This window comes from Lepisma saccharinum, chromosome 21, assembly GCF_977018435.1.
Source record: "Lepisma saccharinum chromosome 21, izLepSacc3.1, whole genome shotgun sequence".
Taxonomy (NCBI): domain Eukaryota; kingdom Metazoa; phylum Arthropoda; class Insecta; order Zygentoma; family Lepismatidae; genus Lepisma; species Lepisma saccharinum.
Window position 1 is genome coordinate 36695904 of NC_139249.1, and position 23595 is coordinate 36719498.

The following is a 23595-nucleotide window of genomic DNA, read 5'->3' on the forward strand; positions in this document are numbered from 1 at the left end:
GGGGCCTGTCCTCCAGTCCAACTCGGTTTTGTTTCCAGTTTCATGTTCAAGTAAAGTAATAGACGCTTTTGTAATGTACCAACTTCCCAGGCATTTTCCAAGAAAATGATCTTTATCCTGTTATCTGTAGATCTGGTGGAAAATTGTTAACTGTCAGCTAATGTGAAATAGGGTTTTGTGGTCCGAGAGGAATTTGTGGTTATATACGATCATCTTTAAAAGAGAAAGTGGCAAAATGGCAGTGTATCTGAAATCATTTCCACATATCGCGAGTGAAATGCCGAGTGTGTAGCTACCTGCCAGCATCTCTTTTTCTGTAAACAATGGATAAGAATCAACTGATCGATCCTTCATCAATATCATATCATCACTCATCCTCATCGTCACGATTAGCCAAAAGTGATAGAAAACGACACCAAGTAAGTCAAATCAAATCAAGAGACACGAGTTGGGCGGAGCAAGGCTTTAAGAGTCCATGGTCTTCCGGAAACTGCAAAGCGGCGATTTGTCTTTAGAAGTAAGGCTTGTTTATGCGCCGGTCCTAAATTCCTAAGCGCTTTTATTAATCCGCCTTTCTATAGCTTTTTTCTTTATCAATAAATCACTAAGCCAAGCATGTACGTCCCGCTGTGTGAATTTCACATAACGTGCAGGATGTTCTAAATACTTTCCTTTTAATAATTGTTATGTAACACCTTGACTTACATAAACGTTTCTCTTTACTCGCGCATGCATTTTATTGGTCGGTCAATCGAATGGTCATGCCCTCTGCTTTTGCTGGGTATCCTTTATCGCACAATACGAGACCAACTTTGTGTTCTGACGTCAGATAAGAATTTCTTGCTTTGTTATGTTAGGTTCTTTTAGCATAAATACACTGAAAATGTATTATTTATGCTAATCGAACTAAACAAGAGAAGCGTAAACTAACAAATTAGGCACTTAATCTAACAATAAATGCAAACAAAGGTGACGCCAGAAATCAAAGTTGTTCTAACGTTGTGCGATAAGAGGGACCCGTTCCTGCTCTCATCTGAAATTATCGTCTGCTGATGGAAGAACGTTCATGGTTCCAGTGCGATCGAAGATACTAAATATTATGATTTTTAGTACACTATGTGCGACATTAACACTAAATGCATCCAGTTTATTTCTGAAAGGAATATAGCAATAATTAGATATTTGATGAAGCGAATTTATTCTTTATAGATACAATGTTTCTTCACTTAACTTGTGTAAGGTAGTTTTATTACGTCAATTAATCCAAGATGGTAGAAGTGATGCAGACGTTTTGTTGAATGGTCGGATTCTAAAGATGACAGCTTCGTTACAATCTGAGAGGTCTCCAGATCTCGATGATCTAGATAGATATGACGATGCAGTTGATCCTCGAGTACAGGTATGTCCTTATTTCGTAACACTTAAGCCAAGAGTTTTTTTTTTTTAAAAAAAATATGAAATCATATTTATATGCCGGAACTTGCTTTTGTCACTAAAGACTTGCACTGTCGGCCTTCGATAAAATTAATTTTGTCATTTCGTGGAACGTTTTGGGTGAAGACAACATATAATTTTCAGTAAATATTCGCGATTAAATAGAAGGGGAAGGAATATCAAGTCTAGAAGAGTCTTTCTCACTAATGGGAAGCGAGACAGTTCGATCCTACATGAAGTAATTTATCCGGATATAAGAAATTTACCATATTGATTACCGGTGAGAACAACAAATGCACACAATGAAGCTAGAGGTCGATCGTTCGAACCCCAGTCAAGCATGGATGTATCATTCCATCATTCACCTTCATCGTCACAATTAACCCAAATATTTACACTTGAATGTGCAGAATTGTATACCATATAACATCTAGGAAATGTTTATATTATATAAATCAAGATGCAAGATTGATCAGCTTGTTAATACTACACAATTCATTGGAGTGATATGTGGAAAAGAAGTTGAACTAGAATGAAACACAATAACCAAGATTAGGGTCCAAGTTCCGATTGTTTAATTCCGAACTAATCATGGTACACACGTATTGGTACTACTTCCGTATAGTGAAGATACCTAGAAATCCTTTATTTCGCACTTTTTTACATTGCTAACGTACAATTCTTCATTGCGGAACATTTCTTTAGGTGTAATAATGAATTTCTAACGGAAATAATGTCTATTTCTTACATTTACGAGTACTTACTGTTCTTTCTTTTCTCGGTTCTCTAACACGCAATATGGCGATAGCGTACTGGTTCATTGCTCGATGTGGCAGTGTTTGTCGATTTGGAGTGTGAATGCAGTGTTTCAACCTTATTCACCAAAAAATACCTAATTTCGTGGCCGGATTGGAAATTATGCTAACACCTTGTTAGCCCCACAAACCATTTCTGGTAAGGTTAGGTTCCATTAGGTTAGGCAAACATAGTTAAAAAACTTCATGACGCATCCTAGACACGTCATCTTCTTGCGAAAACACGGCATGTTTTGCAACACTTATTGGGGGTTACGTCATCTAAAACACGTGAACATTGTGTTCACGTGCAGAAAGCAAATATGGCAGCAACAGCAATTCAGTGTTGGAGAGATATTTTCCCAGAAGAAAACATGAATTGGCATTGAAAAGGATAAAAACTACATTCCCGAGCCTCAACAACGCTACAGAAAATGATTTCCGTAAGTACTTTCTTGTGTAAAAAAGTAAGAAATCCATCTCCACTATATGGAACTGTTACCCACGTATTTTGTTTACATGGTTCGATTTCTCTTTGTGTATGTTAACACATGCTTGAGAGACTTAATGATTAGCCCCGTCTTGTTGGCTGCACTTTTTGACTAGCTTTGACTCTGTTTGCACCGAAGCATCTAGTTGGTTGCACGGTGCAATACCGAGTCGTCTAGTTCGTTGATTTGGTGTCTGTTTGGTGTATGATGATGTGGTGCGTGCTAACTAATCAAATGACCGTTTAAAGCAGCAGACAGGCATTTGTTCAATATTCTGAACTTGAACACCCCTCTCCGTCTAGTTGGTTGAACGTCATTTCCTTGCACCACCCTGACACTGGATACATCTGCACTGCACAGAGTGTCAAAAAGTGAATGCTTCTGGAGAATGATATTTCCCTTCTGTATATTCATGTGTGTATTTTTTTTTGCTAGCAGCTATTTGTTTCCTGTTGTCTTGGATATGGATAGCTCCTGCTACTGTGTCATCAAAGGGGGTAAAAATTTACTATCGCACATACAGATTTCTTCATTTTTACAGAAGAAACTACTTAACGGAAATAAGTTCCTGTAGCATTATCTAACATCTGCAAGGTGTTTTCTGTCATGTGTGAATGTATCATAGCGGAAATTATTATTATTTTTTTAAAATTAATTGTCCGATGCACAATATTGCTTTCATTTACTTCCTGTGTTGCGTGAGTTGATGACGTAACCTCCTGTCACTGTTTCCAACCACGCCATTGTTTTCCGAAAAGGTGAATGGTTCAATGAATTTTAACTATGTTTGCCTAAACTAACTTAACGTTACATAATGTTTCTTGGGGCTATCGTCAATGGTTAACTATGTTTGTATTTTTTGGGTGAAGAAGTTTGGAAACACTGCATGTCCAATGAAAATAAAAAAGAAAACACAAGCACGACACGCGATGATCTACGAAGATGTACGCGCCATATTTTGCCTTGCGTAAGCGAAAAAACAAAAAGAAAGAAAAGGTTTTTTCGGGCAATCAGCCAGGTGATTTCCGGAAACCTTTCCAGAAATCACCTGGCTGATTGACCGAGAAAACCTTTTCAATATTCGCCGCCAGGAAAGCTTCAAGAATTATTTAGAAAAGATAGAAGTACTCGTAATGTAAAAAATTGAAATTACTTTCATGAAAAAAATGTAAGGACACCTTGAAGAATGTTCCGCGAAGTAAGGTAATCAGGAATGTTAAAAACGACGAAACGAAGAAGTGAGATGTGTTTGTGCGATAGTAAATATTTAATCAAAGGGGTATTACATCCCTAAATGCTTTCGTCGTTAGGTTAGTCAGGTTTAGGAATAGAATAGATGGGTTTATTTAAGCAGGGGTGGGCCCAAATTCCTTTTGTTTTATTGCGATTTCGTCATACTACAAATACAATTTTTATATGGTTCAATTTAGATTTACTTCTGTTAACACATACTGCAGAGTTTTAGCAAGTATTTAAGATTTTGTTCAATGTATGCTTTCGTAGTTAGGTTAGACAGGCGAGTTTGGTTCTCTTAGCATTAAATACTAACCCTGAACGCGTTCTATTAAGGTTCCGATTTATTTCTACATTAATTCCCACTAGACTACGATACTTACAGTAGCTTGCCAGTGGAAAATACATTGTCCATGGGAAGTGTGCATGCTTGCGTAAGGTAATTTTCAACATAACTAACTTTCTTTCGAAATCCAAACAGTGCTCATTACTACTTTAGGGGTTCAAATTTCGTGTGACAATGATTGCCAAAATTCTACGATATTAGTCTTCCTGCTAGAAGAATTTGAAAAGAATAATAAAACAATCTGAACTGTTACCCATGGGTGTTTTGTTTTAGGCTTGTGGGCCATTCTTGCAACCAAGACATAATGATCATGATAATACAAAAAAGATTATACAATGATAGAATAATGTGTACATTGAATTGATTAGTATTTATACTGCAAATTAAAGATATGTAATAAGTCATTAGTAGTGTATTGTAGGGGAGAGTAGGTATGCATTATATGGCAGATGCAATTATTAAGATTGATGTAGGTTAATGATGTTGTTGGGGCAATAGTAGGTTCTATAGTTTTTTTCTTAAAATTTTGGTTACAAATAATGTTAATGTTAAAATAACGTCCCTCCTAAATGTTTCCAACATCTGACCATATAATATAAGATCTAAGGCATGAAACTTTCTTCAAGTCGGACATGAAACTTAACCAGTGCTCTGTGTCTGAGGCAGCATTAAACCAAAAACAATTGTGAAGCACAGATGCTTGCCTAAGCTACTTTTCAAATTATAATTTCTCCCATAAATAATACTTTGTGAAACTTTAAAATGTGCTAAAGAGTTTCTTCAGGCTTCGAACCAACTTCCACAATCATTTCCAGTATTCGAAAACCCAGTGACATGTGGTGATGTCGACACTTGGGGTAGCAATCAGTGGCGTAGGTCATAACCCCCCCTCCCTTTAGGGCCCAGTATTACTAAGATAGAACGTCAAAGACAAGAAAAGATTGTAAAATGACGAATGACTACTAAAGAAGAGTACACATAACCCCCACCCCCTTTCAAAAATGATTTGATTTGGCTACTAAGCCAGAATCCCGGGTTCAAATCTCGACTTGGCCATGCCCAGGTCAGGGTTCGAAACTGGAACTCCTGGTTCGTAGTTAGAGTTGCAAAAAAGCTCGCTTTTTTGAATGGACGTTTTTTTTCTGATAAAAAGCTGGCTTTTTACCAATTACAGCTAACCTATTTTACTTGAAGTTACTGTTATGAGTTTACATCTTTGTAGTGACATTTTACAACTAGCTAAAAGAAATTTACATGATGTAGCAGCCAAGAGACGGATATTGGCCAATCCCAGGAGACACATATTGCATAATGGTTCAGGTAGCTTACCGAGGGGGGGGGGGGGGGGCTTGCTGGCCCCCATATGTATTATGTGAATTTGTATATACATCCTGTTTAACAGAGCTTTGAGATGGACGTGACACGTGGCTCTTGGAAACCAACCCTTAGAAGTACATGCAACCGTTTGAACTGAAGCAACATAAGCTGCAAGTGTCGCTTGTCATTTGGCCTGTACCGTTTTCTCAGGGAACTTTCAGACCGAAGCAACAAGTGACATGTGTCACTTGGAAGCAGACCCTCAGTAATCCATTCAATCCAAGCACAACAACAAGCTAAACATGTCACTTGCATGTTGCTCGGACTATACTGTTTTCTCAGTGGCGTGCATCGTGCCGCTTCGGTCTGTTATCCTTGCATGCATGGTGAATGTTTTGCTTTATACTGAAGGAGACTGTGTCGCTTGTCATCTGTGACTTCAGTCTGAAAGATCCTTCATTGGCACGCATCATGTAACCTCAGTCTTGTTTGTGCATGTGTGGTGGATGTTTGCTTAGACTGAAAGGGCTCCTTGTCTCTTTAAAGTGACACCCTCCACTGTCATGTGTTGCTTTGTTCTGAATGTTCTCTATACTTAACAAGATTGTTAGCTACTTCATCAGAGATTAAGATCTAATTTAGCCTGTAAATCACAAGAGAACAAAGTGCAAGTACTGTTGATGGAAAAAGGCTGGCTTTTTGATAGATGGTTCCTTTTACAATCATGAATGACCCCCTGGAGTGGAATAAAGTAATGCTGTTGTCTTGTAATAAGAAGAGGTCTGAGGTTGAATCCTCTCTGGAGGCAGAGTGCTTCGGATCTCATTTCAAACTTTGGGTCCAGTCCACATATCTTTAATAGATCATTTTTCGCCATTTGCGCCATCTTATTTGCTTCTCAAACGGTCCGTTGAACCCAGGGGTCGACGACTAATATTTTAAATCTAATGTTATATTCGACAGCAAGTCTATACATAATTGAACTATGATTATGCCATACGTGATATATTAATTTTCATATAAACTTTTAAGATCAGAAATGTATTTATGAGTGAAATTGTTGGGATCAGGGCATCGACATGTAAGAAATAAATTTACTGGGCTGTGGTCTCACAAAGGTTGAGAACCACTGCAACAAGCAGCCAAAATACATCACTGGTTGCTCCATCACTAGGGTTGCCGCCATTTAACCAAATTATACATATACTGGAAAGCCAGAATATAAATATATATTTTACTGAACACAAAATTTAATGTAAAGAGATTTGATACTAGATTTTCAAAAGGTAGAACAGTATTTTCTTTTTTGCTTCATGTATGTGTTTGTATAACAAAATTCAAACATTGAAAATCTTATCATACTACGAGGGTCACTATTTATATTTTGAGCCTAACAATGAAAAAACAGGAATTTGGCATTGAAAACTGCTTTATTGTTTTTCGAAGTATTCTCCTTTATGGTCAATACACTTTTGCATTCGTTTGAACCATTTGTCAAAGCAGTTTTTCCAATCTTCTTGAGACACCTCCATAATATGGTTTTTGAACGCATCAACGGCATCTTCCGCCGAAGAAAATCGTTGTCCACGAAATTTATTCTTGACATTCGGGAACAAGAAGAAGTCATTGGGTGCCAAATCAGGACTGTATGGTGAATGACCCATCAATTCGATTTTTTGACTGTTCATAAAGTCGGTTGTTAGACTAGATGTGTGACAACTGGCATTGTCTTGATGAAGAATGATCCAACGGCGTTTGTTTGTTTTCCATATTTGACCGAAGACCTCTGGCAAACAAATTGTTGTGTACCATTCAGAGTTGACCATTCTACGTTCCTCTAAAGGCACAGTTGCCACATGACCAGTTTTCCCGAAAAAACAGGCGACCATTTGTTTCGATGTGCTTCGAGCGCGAACAACTTTTGTTGGATTGGGTTCATCTTGAAACACCGATACAGTCGACTGCTGTTTACGTTCCGGTTCATATGCATATATCCATTATTCGTCACCTGTTACAATCTTATATACGTCTTTTGAAGCACCACGATTGTATTTATTGAGCATTTGTTTGCACCAATTGACGCGAGCGTCTTTTTGAGTTTTTGTCAAATTGTGTGGGATCCAACGAGAACATACCTTTCTCACAGCTAAATGATCATGTAATATTTTATGTATGCTGGTGGAACTAATGCCTATGGTTGCCTCAATCTCACAGTATGTCACATGACGATCTTGCAGTATTAGGTTTTGCACAGCATCAATGTTTTCTTGAACAACAACTGATTTTGGACGACCTTCGTGAATCTCGTCGGTGAGCGAATGGCGGCCACGATTAAATTCGTTATACCAGCATTTCACAGTGGCAAAGGATGGGGCTTCATCGCCAAATGTGGAAGTAAGTTGATCGATGCACTCTTGTCTTGATAATCCACGTCGAAAATCGTAAAAAATCATTGCACGAAAATGTTCACGAGTTAATTCCATTTTATTGTTGTCGCGCAATCTCCAAGGCAACATAAACAACACAAATGAAGCTATTGACAAAACATTTGAAGTACGTTATGGTCAATAATGCCAGACGATTCCGTGCAAACGTCAAATTGCACCTAACTTCAATCAGTGTTGCCAAGGCTCAAAATATAAATAGTGACCCTTGTATTAGGTTCTATTAAAAACACATACAAAACTACTCTGGTTATGTGAATCTGTTATACTACATAGATATATTTAATAAGCCTACCAAAATATGAAGATAACAGTCTGAAAGAACCTCCCATTCAAAAAAGCCAGCTTTCTTGAAAACACTGTTTTTGTCTAGGTACGAATTTCATATTGTAAATTGTATTTTATATTTAGAAATGAATGTCTATTTTACAGTAGTTAGATAAATGAATACTATGGAACAGGAAAAATACTGACAACTCCTGTATTTTCATTGATTCGAGACCCTTTTGTGAAAAAAGCCGAAGAAATCCCAACCAAAAAAGCCACGGAAAAAAACTCCCCGTTTTTTTTCTTCAAAAAAGCAAGTTTTTTCCCGACTTCTTCCAACTTTATTCATAGTGCACTGTGCTAACCACTCCCCTCGGTTGGTTGATTTGGTGGTTTTAAGTCTACTTTATGCACAGAAAGGCTAATCGGGACTGGACCTACAGCTTAAAGTGAGATCCAAACCACTATGCACCTCCAATGGTTACTGATCCAGGAGTACTTGCACTTCCCCACGGAGGTCGTCCGACAACAAAGACGAGAGGAAAGGCTAACTATTTGGATACGTGGGTATCACAAACGGTAAAGCAAACTGGTAATTTTCAATTGGATTTTTGAAACACCATCTTTGTATGTGATTAACATTTTTTCAAAAATTTTGCATTGCTTGATTTCCCTAATTTCTGTATCTCACGATCTTGTTACTGAAGGCTCTGGGCTCGAGCCCTGGCCTGTGCATGAATGTTTCTTTGTATCCACCCTTCACCCGTTTCATTTAATACTAAATGTGGTTCATCGTCATGGCAGAAGTTAGGTAAAGTGATGGAAAAAAAAAACAGGGCATTGTGAAATCAGAAGTACAGAGTTCTCTGTTTATGATTGTTCCTCATGACTTCCATAAGCTTATTAGCTACTTATCATAATTAAATCTATAGAGGTAGAAAAAGTAATGGGAGGTGGCAAAAATTCAGTATATTAAAGGGGATAAAGAGGTAACAAAACACAGTTTTTTCTAGTTTCTTCAATAATATTAATTTGGCTTTTTGAGTTCTGGGATAAATTTTTCATTTCAAATTATTTCATTATTCACTGCAGAGTACAACACATAGGAACAAGAATGTGTGCTCATCACATGTTCGAATCCTAGCGTGGAATGTTCTTTGTGAGGTCCCTTCATCATTTTCATCATATCATCCATCACTCATCCTCATTTTCGCTATAACCAAATGTGGCTGATAAGCGAAGTAAAATAAACCAACAACAACAATAAGAATGTGCATTCTCTTCCCCAAATAAATACATCTGTATTTATGACTGTTTAGCTTTCCCATTTTTTTATTGGAGGCCAAAAGATTAGTATATTTAAATAAAACTCTACTAAAACAAGAGCGTGAGAGGGCGTGAACAACTATTTTTACTTAATCATTATATATTCCATATTTGAAAAAAAAAAAAAAGGAAACCATAACATTTTTGTCTGCACATAATACGTTCCCATTTCTTAAATAATGAAACTACGTCCCATATTATACATACATATTGTGCAACTTGTAAAACATTGTGGTGTAAATACAGAGAACATAAGTACTGCAGAAATTTTTACCCTGCGTTCTTTAGAGGATTTACAAAGGGATCGAGGTGAAACCAATCCCCTATCTGTTCCTATAGGAGATAGACTGGAGCACTTGAAACCAGTGGCGGCCAGTGACTACCATGATGAGTAGTGCCAACGTGATAAAAAGAAAAACCTCCGCAATGCCCCCTCCTTGTGGTTGCATCACTGGCCAAGTTTATCCTTGTTTGGTAACGTGAGAAACAGTCTGTGTAATAAGTAATAACACTAATCTGATTCATCTTCACTCACTAACCTATCTTTTATACACTATAGAACATTTCCCTAAAAACAACAATTACGAGAGGAAGGTAAAAACAAATCCTCTTACCTTCTCCCCCATGCACACGTATTCCAACTGGATGTCGAAAATATCCTCAACATTTGTTGTAAAACAAATTGTCGAAATATCAAAGGAAATTCACATTACCATAGGATTTTTTACTTTTTAAAAAATATGAAAGTCTGGATGACCCCTTAGACACACCTATCTTACATCTAAATATTCATTTAACATTGGATAAATACTACGTTCGTTTTTCCAAAAGCAGGCAGAAAAGTAGATAGGGTGAGTTCACCAGTATTTCTAAGTCAAAGCAAAAGTGAATCCAAGCAAATTGCATTAATGAATTCGGCATAATGTTGGGTTTCATTTAATACTATTTTAAAGTAAATACATATCATTAGAGCCCGGAAGTTCAGGCATTTATTTTCGTTAAAATAGGCAGGCAAAAAGGCATTTATAATGTGGAAAATAGGCACTAAAAATGAAAAAAAGGCAAAATAAACCGAAAAAGGCACATTTGGAAGTTGCTTACTTTTATCTATAATTTCTGGCAACATGTTAAAATCTACATAGGGAAGAGCATTTCAATTTTAACCGTCTTGATTGCACATAACTACAAGGTGTTTTTTTAATTACTCAACATTCATTGATAGTAATCTGTCAGAGAGAATGTTTTTCATAATAGCAAATGATATTTCTACTTCAACAGAAGTTATTGGAGCATACATAAAACAAGCTAATGTAGCTGGAAGCATTTCGGTAACAGCATTTTCACCTTTTAGAATATCACAAATTGTTTTCAATTGTTTCAAGTCCTCATTTGCACTCACTACCCGCTTGCACTTTTCCGCAACAGCTCACCCCTTTTCTCCTGGCACTTCCATCATCTGCTGCATAGATTCCTCGTACATTTTCATGGATGCTACAAGGTGTTTTTTTAAGTTCTGTAATTGTAATTGTCTCTGAGAATGCACCCTAATGTGCAAAAATAAACTTGAATAGCACAGGAGTTTTTTCACTTCACGAATTGAAGCCGCTTCATTTTCTGGAAGAGCATCTATCACCTCACTGATTTTTTGAAGGTTTTTAGCATAATATATAGCTGCTGATATCCAGGTTTCCCATCTGGTCAAGACTGGTTGCGGAGGTAAACTAAGCTCAGATGCAACTTCCTTAAATTTTCGGGTTCGAGAGGGAGATTTCAGAAATATCTTCTTTGTGTTCGAAATCAACCTGTCCACTTCAGCAGTCAATCATGCACAAGGAAATGTTAACCGAAAGGCAATATCCTAACTGAGCATGAAATACATTTTTCTCACACTTTTCTCCTTCTGCAATGTTGAAACATGCACGAGTTCAATATTACTTAAATAAGGCGAAAATTATTCACATAATAAACGGAAGAAAAATAAATGCCAACAACGTCTTTTGGGAGAAAAATAATTTATATACACATTTTTTTTTAAAAAAAGTCAAATTTCATTGAAAAAGGCAAAAAAGGCATTATAATTAAAAATAGGCAGTGGGGTCCCAAATAGGCAAAATAGGCAAAATGAAAAGGGTTCTAAAACATTCGAAACAACATGAGAAACGTATATCCGGAAAAATTTTATCAATATATGCAGTAGTTAAAAAGAGGCATTTTGCCAAACTTCCGGGCTCTACATATCGTTATGAAAGACTAAATATGCTGACCAAGGCAGTAATTTATTTTAATAAAAACATAAACTAAATGTGACGTTTAGCCCAACCACATTCTATATGGATGTAAATATGTTTAGTCTTTTAGGTGAAAGTACAGTTGACAAGGGAAAGCCACCTGCTAGAAAGTTCCAGAACAACTTTCTAATAGTCTGGAGGGAGTAATGTTTGTGTATATATAATGCCATGTTTTTTTATCTTGTTACTTTTGTACTTGATACAGAATCTGAAGAAGACCTTGCTAGAAGGTTGAAAGGTTACGTTTAGTTTATGTTTTTAATAAAATAAATTACTGCCTTGGTCAGCATATTTAGTTTTTCATAATCATGGAAACAAGGCTAAATGGTGTTATAATATCATTATGAAAGAAATAGGTAAAGATTGGTGAATTCCAATCAAAGCACTAGTGAATGACCAGCAAAATTCAGTGAATTCACCTCAGTACCAGTGAATGACCACAAACATTTTTAATAATAATAATAATAATGTTTCCTGAACAAAGTAATTTGAAAAAGTTACAGACTGTTTTTTTAAATATATTATAGCATTTCAGGTATTGTATAGTAAGCACCATAAGACCTTTCAAGTGGGATATTTGTGGAGCTTGAATACACTCCTTGATGTCTCAATGACTGTACCAAATTTGATCAGCTTTGTTTGACCATTTCCATTTGTCAGCTTCACAGTTATGCAAAACTTTTATTTCAGATTCATCCTTGAATTTATTATGAATCACTATTCCTGGAAAATATTCACCATCATAACACACTGTAGCATAATTACCAACATTGTGCATAATGCAATTTTCACTGCTTGTTTTGCACAACAGATAATGACAATTCATGTAAATCTCCTTCAGGTTCCGATGCCAAGGACATCTAATCTGAATCTATTGGTCTCACTATATTCTATCTTCTTCCGATGTGATAGCTTTTGATCTCTTCTTAACATCCACTTTCACTTGTTGCTGTTTTCTCCCTCGTTTTAGTTCATGATATTCTTTCCATTTCTTTGATGTTATTGCAAATGGTAATCTTTCAGATCTTCTTTTGTTGGCTGTTCATGTTTTTGTCGTGTACTTTAGGCCAATGCAAGTGAGTAGCCCACTCTTCTTCTGGAGATTTTGGTTGTTGGCACTCAACCACGGAAATGATTCTTTCCTCTTACTGTCAGTGACCAAGAACTGGCCTGCATTAGATGTACAAGGTTAGATTAATTTTTGGAGACTGAGGTATTGATGTTCATATCAGTGTTGAAATTTCAGCTTGACTTCTTTGAAGTTCACTTCCTTCATGTAGCAATGAGCAGGACAGTATTTCCTTCCTCATCAAAATTAAAATCACAAGGTTCATTTCCAGAAGCTTTCTCTTTGATTTTTTCCCCAAAGATAAAAAAGAGGTAGTTGGTTATATGTCAGTGTTGATGATTGGAAGGCATTAACAAATTCATCTGGATCTTCCTTTCTATTCTGACTGCAGTGGTCATTTTTCTGATTTCATCATGTAACCATTACATAAACACAAATTTCACACATCTTGAATGTTTCTTGTACACATGATTACAATATAGTAATCCTTACCTTAGTAGCAATACCAGATTCTTTGTCTCGTCTGCTGAACTCAAACAAGTGTGCTCTTGAACTCCCTATCTTATGACCTGGACAAACCAATCACAACCTACATAAGAGAATATGGATTGTATATGAATGCAATATCATTTCTTATTGGCACAGTTTGATGTTGCCGCGATGGCTCAGTCGGTAACGTGTCTGACTACCATGCTAAAGGTCCTGGGTTCGATCCCTGGCTGGTTCAAATCCGGGAACTTTTGTAACGTTGGAAGCAGTCCCGGTGCCCACCCAGTGTCGAATAACATGTGTACCTGGGACGTAAAGGCAGTCAGGGGCGTGATGCTGATCACATCACCCGCACTCATGACCGGATGAAGAAAGTGTGGGGCGTTACCCCCACACCCCGTATACGCCTTCATGGCATGGTGCTAAGCACAGCACTTTACCTTTTTTTTTTTTATTGGCACAGTTTGTTCCAAGCCTTATTTTGCTTTGTAGTATTTGGGAATGGTGCACTCACCCTATATAATTTAATGCTATGCCATGTACTTAGTGTATTTGTACTTACCATATATTGTATTATAACTTTATTTATGTTGCGTTTTTAATATTGGGAAAGAGCTATATCCTTCAAAGGATTCTTAGAATGTTGCTAAAATTTTTGTCATTATTTCTAATACATGCTACTTCCGTTTCAGATTGAGCTGGAAAGATTGAACACAGCCACAGATAATATAAACAAACTTGAAGTCGATCTTGATGTAAGTGGTATGCTCATGTATATAATGTGGTCCTCATTGCCTCGTATTTGTGATTTTTTTTTTGGGAGTTAGGTATTTTGGGTATGCAAATTTGTATATGTTACCAGTCAGTAACTCTTGTCTTGCACTTCTAAGTACCGTACACCATTGGTTATAACCTAGCTCATTAAATCTTATGATAACATTTGCACATAATTGAGAAACACTTAGTATATTTACATTATAAGAAAACCTAAAAAATTACACAAAAATAGCTATCTAACTAGTAACACTGAAATCTTGACCAAATTTCTATTGCAAGTTCAAACTTAACGTCCATCTAAGTTGCCTACAAGTTTTTTGTGATCACTTTAATGCATGTAAAATATCAGTACTATGCTATGAAAACTTTGGGAAACAGGCTGCTGTTGTCTCCGCTTGATGAGGTTGGTCAGTTGCAGAATGATGTTCTTTTTGGCATGCTTTTTCAACAGGGAAATGGGTGATTCTCCAAAAAGTGAACATTTTGAAAGCAAAAATTTGCGAATTTCAAAACTGTTCTAAAAAATCTGAAAAAAATCACACTTACTCTACATGAGATCATAAACAAGGGAAAAATAAGGGGAATACACCTTCATGCTCCAAAGTGGTTGAAACAAGGCATTTAAATTTCAGCCACCAGGAGAGTGACGGATGATACCAGGAGAGTGACATAATTAGTACTGTTGTAGCTTAGCTAAAATATTACCCCAAAAAACACACACACATTCCAGGAAAATAGAAAAATTATTATTTACTAAATTATAAAATTGAATACAGCTGTTGAAAGATAAAGTAAAGCCTCTAGATCAGCCATAACTTGAAGCTGAGCCAAAAATATAAAACACAACGAAAGCTTTATATGGAGCGGCCAAAAAACAAGGTATTGGTTTAGCCTAAAAACTGTCCAGGAAGCAGAAATTTGCAACTCTATGGCTGCTTCCAATGGGTGTTGGAGGGTTAATTTTTTTTATGACATCTTCGATGGGGTAGTCATGGATGTCTTTAGTTTTCGGCCAAGACCAGGATGTTCTTTTGGAATTGCTTGGTTCCATGGCATTGATGAAAAGTTTCCCTGGTCCAAGTTCAATTATTTCTCCAGGGAATATCAGGTTTTCATAGTGAAATATGACCCATTCTCCTATATTGTAAGTCTGCATCAGCTGGGCTGAAATTAAAATAAAATCTAACATATAATTTACTATATAATGATAACTTTTAATGTGTGAATGTTAGTAGCAGGGCTACTTTAAATTATTGCAAACATTAAATAATTTGAAATTAAATTTGGCCTTTAACTGCTGACCTCATTATATAGCCCACTTAGAGTTCTACTATTTTTCATTTATATATAGTTTATTTATCTTATTCTATGATTAAAGTATGCATTGTTCTTTATATCTTTTAATCCTTTGTCTACTAACAATTTGAGAAATCAAGACAATTTAATTTATTTTACTTTTAACATACAGTAGGTACCGGTATTAGATTTATGTAGGCCTACTTATGCTTATATCAAAAACTAAAATTGTAGGTATACTACAAAATCTACTATAAATTGTAGATGAAAAATTTAAAAAAAAAAATTGTCGAACATACAATGTGGACTAAACTTAGTCAAATAAAATCAAAGAAATTTTCTTACCTTGTGTCAGATGAGTTGAGTTTGAAACAAAGATTCCATAATGCTCACAGTTTTTGTCAGCCTTGCATTCTTCACAGCTTAGGGTCCTGTAGTTCATCTTTGTGTCAGTCTCTCCAAGTGCAGCTGTGACCTGGTGAACCTTCATTGTTCCTTTCACAGCTTTTAAATCGCCCGCAGATGACAAAAATGAATCAACCCTCAATATGATGTCCTCCTCAACAACCCACAATTTGATGTTTGGACAGTTTTCTTTCCAAATTTTCTCAAGAATAATGATGTTGTTAACATCATATCCCAAGGAAACCATGTTATCCGCTGTACGTTTCAGGCAGCCACCTATCCCATCAGGGGCACCTTTTCCATGACCAGCTTCTGTGAAGTTCCAAATTGCCTTTTTGATCCTGGGGAATTTCTCTTGTAGGTATTTTTCAAGTAGGTAAAAGTTCTTTTTGTTTCGGTACTGAGTGGATGGTGAGTCGGACAAGAAATGGAGAGCTGTAATTCTTTTATCTTGTAGCACGTCTGTCAAAATAGGCTCAAGGTGTGCCCAAATTGCAGATGGATCATGGCGAGGGCTTTCTGACAGTGTGCAAAAAGAAACTGGTTTTATTGAAGTGTTGTCCTCAGTCATGTGGTATGCTACACCAGTATGAAGCGTAATTTCATTCCTTGAAGCACCAAAATGCATTGACTGGACTTCTTTAGCATACTTAAGTGCATAGTTTTCACTAAAATCTATGTGAATTAATGCTTCCTCACAACTCAGATTTTCTTTAAGCTTTCTTAAATACTGGTGCTGATGTCTAATGTTTGCAATGTGGATCATGAACTTCTTAATAGACATTTCCAAATCATCAATGGCTTTTCCAATAGTACTTGTTATTGCATCCTTTTTGATAATCTGAACAGTTTTCTCTTGGTCTTTGATTTTACGTTTTTCTTTATGCAACATCCACTTCTGGTATGTGAAAGTATCATTTACATTGAAGTCATTGTAAGGAATCGTGTTTTCGTTGCAGTCATTACATTTTCTCAACAGGCAAGCCTCGCGATTTTTCTCACAACACAAAATTTCAGCCAATTCTTCTGGGTTCTGTGCATCAATCACCTTACTCTTGTTCAGTTTATCGACTAGCATTTCCATGTTGTGATGTACTCTACACAAACATGTGTCTCTGCCCTTAAGACTTGGTTTGACAACCCAGAACGGACGTAATTTACAATAAAATGAATAACTTATAGAAACACCAGGGTTCTGTCTTCTAAATCGTTTATGCAGCTCGTTCATTGTATTATTGAGGTATCTTTTCTGCTTTTTAATTTTATTTCTGGTAATGAAATCTTTTTTTCCAGGGCTGACGGTGGTATTTTCATCATCATGAAAGAAATGGTCAACTTTTTCCCTGATCCTTTGCTTCAATTTATTCTCATTCTGGGCAACCACAGTACGAATTCGGATAAACGGCAATGCTTTTTGCATCCTATACTTTTTTATTATCTTTCCACTCAGAGACTCCTACAGGATTGTTTTGGTCTTGTAAGAATTGATGGATTTGAATGTGTGAGCTATTTGTGACTTAATGACTTCTCCTGTGAACAGTTCTCGTCTTACATCTTCATCAACAGTTCTGCCTTGGAGAAAATGTTTAACTTTTGTGCGAGGTGTCATCTGTTCTTCCTTATTCAGTCTTCTTTTCTGTTCAATTTCTTTCTTCAACAGCCTTTCATAACGCTTCCGATATTTTTCAGCTCTTTTCTCACATGCATCTAAATCCAGCTTCAGCCTTTTCAGTTCTCTCGATTTCCGTACATCATTACGACGCTTTCGTTTCCTTGTTTCAGCTATCCTGCCATCGGAGTTTTTCGACATGACATATAAAGATGCATCGCTGAACTTATTTGTGTCTGGAGTTATGCTACTTGAGGCACGAGTAACAATTTGGATTCGAGGACTTCCATTGGTGAGGTTTGTGTTTGGATCCGGAGTAGCCTGCCTACTTTCTGGTGATAGTGAAACAGGTTCTCCATTTACTAATTGATCAAGTTCTTGACTTGGATCATCAGGGTCACTATCAGAGGGTGTGTTATTCTCTACAAACTGGTTTGTTTGCTGTTGAATTTTGCTTTTCATTCTGTGTTTCTTTTGGCGCACTCTCCACTGTTGCCTTGTAGCCCTTTGGTCTCTTGTTGATTGTTGTGTAATTAGTTTCACTGTTCCCTTGTTTTTTCTTGATTCATATTTTGTTTTGCACTTGGCCTTCTCAATTTCCAATTTTTGTGGGTCATTTTTCAATCTCTCGTACCTTTTCCTTTCAGCTTCTCTCTTTTTCATTAGCCTCTCCTCTCTAGACTGTGTTGTCTTTTTTTTCTTTCCTGCCATTATTAGTGATGACTCTGAAAGAAATTATTTAAACTGATGTCAAATTTGATGGCTTTATTTTAATATTATTTTTATTTAATTAAATCAAACTGCATAATTCAGTGTGTTCCAAATTGCATAAATTGTCCAATAAAGGTAATTAAAAATGTAATTTAGGTTTAGTTAAAAATCTCTTTAGGTATGGGTTTTTTCTAGGTTTTAAATATACCCTGCAGTGCAATATTGAAATAGCCTATGGCCAGATTCAATTTAATGATAATTTTTTTTTTGTGCTATCTTAAAATGTAATTTTGATTATAGTTTGTGGCCAAAATGCTAACACATAGAAACAATTGAAAAAGTTAGCCTATATAAATGTAGGCTGCACTATTTAAGAATTGCTGAATGGTCACCCAGCTCAGTGCTCAAAAGTATATTTTTATGTATTTTATAGGATCAATATTGGGTAAGTAAAAATGGCCTGATAAAAATTGTAAAATTCAGAACTTGGGCCTGATGTAAAAGCTCCATTACTCTGTGATAGTGCACAGCAGCTGTATAGGCTTACAAATCGAATGTACACAATGAAATTGATCCGAATTTGTTCCCTTCATGTGATAAGTGTCACTCTCCTGGCTGATAAGTCACGCTCCTGGCACAAGAAATACCAGGAGTGTGATATTATTGCCAGGAGTGTGACAGCCAGGAGTGTGACATTTGGATGGATTAGGCCTAATAATCAAAGCCTAGGGCAAAAGTTGAGATTACAAATTTCTGTCAGGTGATGACATTGCTTAATGGCACATAATCATAGTTATTTCAAAATATTTGGGTTATTATTTGTTATAAATAAGTTAACCAGGAGAATGACAGCAAAATATGTTACGAACCTGAATTTGGAACTTCCCAATTTGATAAAAACACAAGGACAAGTAGCTCTTCCACAGTACTCTACAGCTCAAACAAGATGGCTGAAAGAAACATTGTTGCCAGATAACAAACCAAAAAATCCTTTTCTTTCACTGTAAATATTTAAAAAATTCCTTGAGCCAGGAGAGTGACATGAAAACTTCGGACCCACTTTGAAGTGGTGTAACAGGATCATGTCAAATGATTAAATTTAAAACAAAAAGTTTTTTTATACCTTCAACTATGTAAAAATGAATAATATTAATGAAACTTATGTAATGTTAATGATAACATTTTAAATGAGTATAGTTTGTTTTAACAAAAGATCCGGACATACCAGGAGAGTGACTTTTAGACCCTTATACATATTTTATATTAAAAAATAATTAACTATTTCTTTTTGTATACATTGGGATGGCTAGAGGTCAACTGCTTCTACAAATTAAAAGAAAAGTAAACTTTTTACGTCAAGTCATTCTTGAGTTATTATACTTGGACATGATATTGCTAGGTTTTTGGAGAATTACCCAAATCTTTGATGACGACCATTAATTGATGGATGGCGTTTCAGTTGTGTTCGTTACATTGTTATTAAATGGTATACTGTATGCTTTGAATTTCATTTTCTCTGAGGGGGATAACAACATCCCTGGCATGGTTATAAATAATTTCCTTTTGTTGGAGATAACATTTTTTGTGTTACTGCTAATTCGCACACACTGGCCTCAAGTACCCTAAAAGAGTGTTGCATGAATGGGAAAAAAAAATTACGTCACTGACAATTTAAAAAAGTTTTGGTATATAATATCCTTTGTAGTCTCAGAATAGTCTTAAGCCATCTTGATACCGTAAGTTTCCTAAGGTACTGACAAATGGTTGACTATGTTGAGTGGCAACATAGCAGGTAATATGGACTTGTTGTTGGTGGTTTGTGTGTGAAAAAGAAGTGAATTTTAACCTTATTTATTTAACCTGCTTTTCCATTATTATTATTATTATTTTTTGGTGGGAACTGGGTGTGTAGATGTACAGGGTACCCGAAAAGTCTTTCCCTGATTACAAACTTTATTCATATCCTCTATATGTAAGGTAGAGATGTGAAAGTGGTGCCAAAATGTTGGAAAACTAACAAAGTGTTTTTGTTCCAGGTTTCAGTCACGTGGCTGTACCGTAACAGTGTCAGTGCCCGGAAATGTTCACAAATCAGAAAAAAGCTCAGTGTGTATCATTAGGCAACAAAGCCTGTACAATTTGCACTTTGTATGCACGAAACAATAAACGTTTGTGTAAGATATCATGACGATAACTTTTTGGCTGATGTTTTACATTGTTTGAAATCGCTGAGGTTGATGGTTGGCCACTTCTCAGTAAGTCAGCAACAGATTCTGTGGTCTTGAACTTGTCGTACCACAACTTAATGCTCTTGACATTCGGGCGGCATCTTTCCATACGTTGTTTGAAAGTTCCTCTGCACTGTTATTGGTGACCGGGTCTCGTGATACCAGAGGACACACTGAGCTTTTTCCTGATTTGTGAACATTTCCGGTTTCCTGGGCACTGACACTGTTACGCTACAGCCACGTTACTGAAACCTGGAACAAAAGAACTTGGTTAGTTTTCCAACATTTGGGCACCATTTTCACATCTCTACTTTACATATAGCGGATATGAATAAAGTTTCTAATCAGGGAAAGACTTTTCGGACACCCTGTAGTTTTCAGTAACTTTTGGATTGTATGCTGCACTTTAATGCATTGTTAAGGTGCATCCAAAATTTTTATTGGCCCTCAATTCTTTCATAAGTTCTTTAAAACAACCCCTTTCATTTCCAGTGCAAGTGTAAATGGTTTAGGTCTGATATTCAACTCTAAATCCAGTCTCAATTAGCATTTGTGCATAAAGTGGTAGAATGTACATGGTATTTCATTGTTTTGCTAACCATGAAATAAGGTTTAGTTAAATACTTACATAACTGAGGAGGAAGTATGGTTTCCAGTACTAAACATTTATTTATTTTTTGCAGGAAGCCCGAGCTGGATTCAGGCAGCTGCTTAGTGAATCTTCAACTCGCATTGATACATTGGCAAAGAAGATAGGGACATGTGTGGAGAGAGCCCGCCCATATTATGAAGCTCGGATGAAAGCTAAGGAGGTATTGCGACTTTTGAATCAAACATTATGTGACATGTCACTGGCTGATGTTACATGTTAATGCATCACATTCGGAAGCAATGTATCTGGATATCAAGTGGTGTGAATTGTAAACAATAATATGTTTGCACAAATTTTGTGTATTCAAAATCCACATACGTCAAACTTCAATTGGCTTGCCTGAAAAGTTAGTGCTGATTGACATGCGGCAACATTAGTCAACTGGTGATATGTAGGCTGACCAGATTCTCGAATACAAGAAACTGGACACTTATGTTTATACTTTGCTTCAGCACTTGAACATTTAACATTTCAGCAGCTTCAAAAATATACCAAGTGCACAGCTATCAGTAGGTCTAGAATCTTTAATATTTCAAATGGGAAAAATCAAATGAAGCAGTAAAGAGTTTCGAAGTGTTACAAACAACTTTTAATTTACATTTTGAGAGTAAAATAAAATAAAATAGCTTATACTGCATTCTTGTACAGTGCAAAAGAAAACAGAAGTACTCGGCAGTCCCAATTTTACGCATAAAGAAACTTTCACTGCAGTATGTGTTACATTTATAAGATGATGGTAATGATAAAATCAAGTTACGCATAAAGTATTACATATTGTGCTTCTGTGATATGAAATGGGGCAATGGTATCATCGTTGCCTTGTAATCAAGGGGTCCCGGGTTCGATACCAGGTGGAGGCACATAGTGGTACGCATCCAACTTTAGACTGTAGGTTCAGTCCCAATTACCCTTACTGTGCATAAAGTGGACTTAAAACACCAACTCGATCAATCAATCAAACCATGATATATCTTGGTACACTGTAACTTTAGGTCAAAACTGGAACATCTGGTCCCCATAGATTTATTTGTGTTGTTTTATCCATGGAAGTTTTGAGGTTGTTTTAGGATCCTAACATATTTCAACAGTGAACACTGATTGAGTGCACAAAGAAGTGCATGTTAGATGAGTATAAAGTCTTTCAAAATGTTGGGAAAATATAAGTTACCACTAGGAGTTCAATCATTTTATGGCTGTTGTTAATTTATCTGTTTCCACAAATTCTCTGCCGACTCATGCACTGCAGAATTAATCACAGAAATAGTAGAAATATATAATTTATGTCCTCAATTTTTCAGTACATACACTTGTCTTTCAAGAGAAAACAAACATATTGTGTTGAGAAATATAACACATTTCAAATAATAGTGAACCCACAAATCTATTTACAGTAGATGTTGCAATAACAGTTGAATTATTCAATTTGAATTTTCATCATGTAAGTAAATGTGATTCTCCTTTTCTTCCTTTCTTTCATTTTTTTTGTCTCTCTTTTTCAGTTTGCCTTGTCAGTAATCTCAGGGGCCTCATATTCATTCTATTTTACTTACTATTCCTGCTTTTTAGTAGGAAAAGTTTCTACTTTTCAGCCCATGTGTGCAAGCTTTATGTAGGTGTATTATTTGTCATTTTTTGAGTGGAAACCATTGTCATTTCAGTTACAATGAATGCTCTATAGTTCACATCCATCCATAATTAATGTTCCCAGTGAAATTGATAATCTGCAATTTTTTTTAGTATTTACATGTTTTAGAGATCCATTTGATAGGGCATATGACCTGAAGGGTATGATCTCGGAAGAAAAATTTTACAACAATGTGGCTGCATAAAGTAACTCTTCTGGAGCTCATCTCCAATCAGTGAGTATCTGGGGACAACTCTGAGGGGAGGGGGAGGGGTGGTTCTAGTTGTAGCATGCTGCTGATCATATCACATCACATCACCTCTGCTGTGACAGAGATCAAGAATGTGTGTGGCACAACTGCTACACCCTCCGTGTTCATATGGTGCAGTAGAAAGCTTTACCTTTTTAATGTTTAATTTATTGATGGATTGATTTGATGTTTTAAGTCCACTTTATGCACAGTAAAGCTAATCGGGACTTGACCTACAGTTTAAAGTGGAATCCGAACCACTATGTGCCTCCACCCTTGATTACAAGGCGACGGCATTACCTCTGCACCATTGGGGAGGCTTTTTAATGTTAAGTTGCACTACAGGCTTACATGAAGGTTAAAAGCATGTCACCTTCTGGATTTCAGGCTGCAAGGAAGATATTGTAAGTCAGAGCTCTTGTTCATTATTAAATGCATTTCTGTGTTTATGGCTTACATGTACAGAGCTAAAACTGCACCCCCTAAGCATTACTACTGAAAACATAATCTTCAAGAAGTAAATCATGGGATAAATTCAATCATTT

At 36.3% G+C, this 23595-nt stretch overlaps 3 protein-coding genes across 5 annotated transcripts in view; 1 reads left to right on the top strand and 2 right to left on the bottom strand.

Annotated features, from left to right (window-relative positions):
* Positions 1-1060: 1060 nt before the first annotated feature.
* Positions 1061-23595, top strand: part of LOC146004370 (uncharacterized) — a 69477-nt gene continuing 46942 nt past the window's right edge. For all 3 annotated transcript variants that reach the window (XM_083143167.1, XM_083143169.1, XM_083143168.1), the window contains exons 1-3: positions 1061-1399; positions 14191-14253; positions 21208-21336. In XM_083143167.1, coding sequence (XP_082999293.1) covers positions 1316-1399; positions 14191-14253; positions 21208-21336 — 276 coding nt within the window. In that variant the 5' untranslated portion in view covers positions 1061-1315. The remainder of the gene's footprint in view (positions 1400-14190; positions 14254-21207; positions 21337-23595) is intronic.
* Positions 14740-17419, bottom strand: LOC146003889 (uncharacterized). The gene is made up of 2 exons (XM_083142357.1): positions 15917-17419; positions 14740-15439 (listed from the first exon to the last, which is right to left on the bottom strand). The coding sequence occupies exons 1-2, from the start codon at positions 17394-17396 to the stop codon at positions 15168-15170; spliced, it is 1752 nt and encodes a 583-aa protein (XP_082998483.1). The 5' UTR covers positions 17397-17419; the 3' UTR covers positions 14740-15167.
* LOC146004425 (uncharacterized) lies at positions 17433-19617 on the bottom strand. Its single transcript, XM_083143280.1, has 2 exons — positions 19166-19617; positions 17433-18310 (listed from the first exon to the last, which is right to left on the bottom strand). Exon 2 carries the CDS (start codon positions 18294-18296, stop codon positions 17433-17435), a length of 864 nt encoding a protein of 287 aa, XP_082999406.1. The 5' UTR covers positions 18297-18310; positions 19166-19617.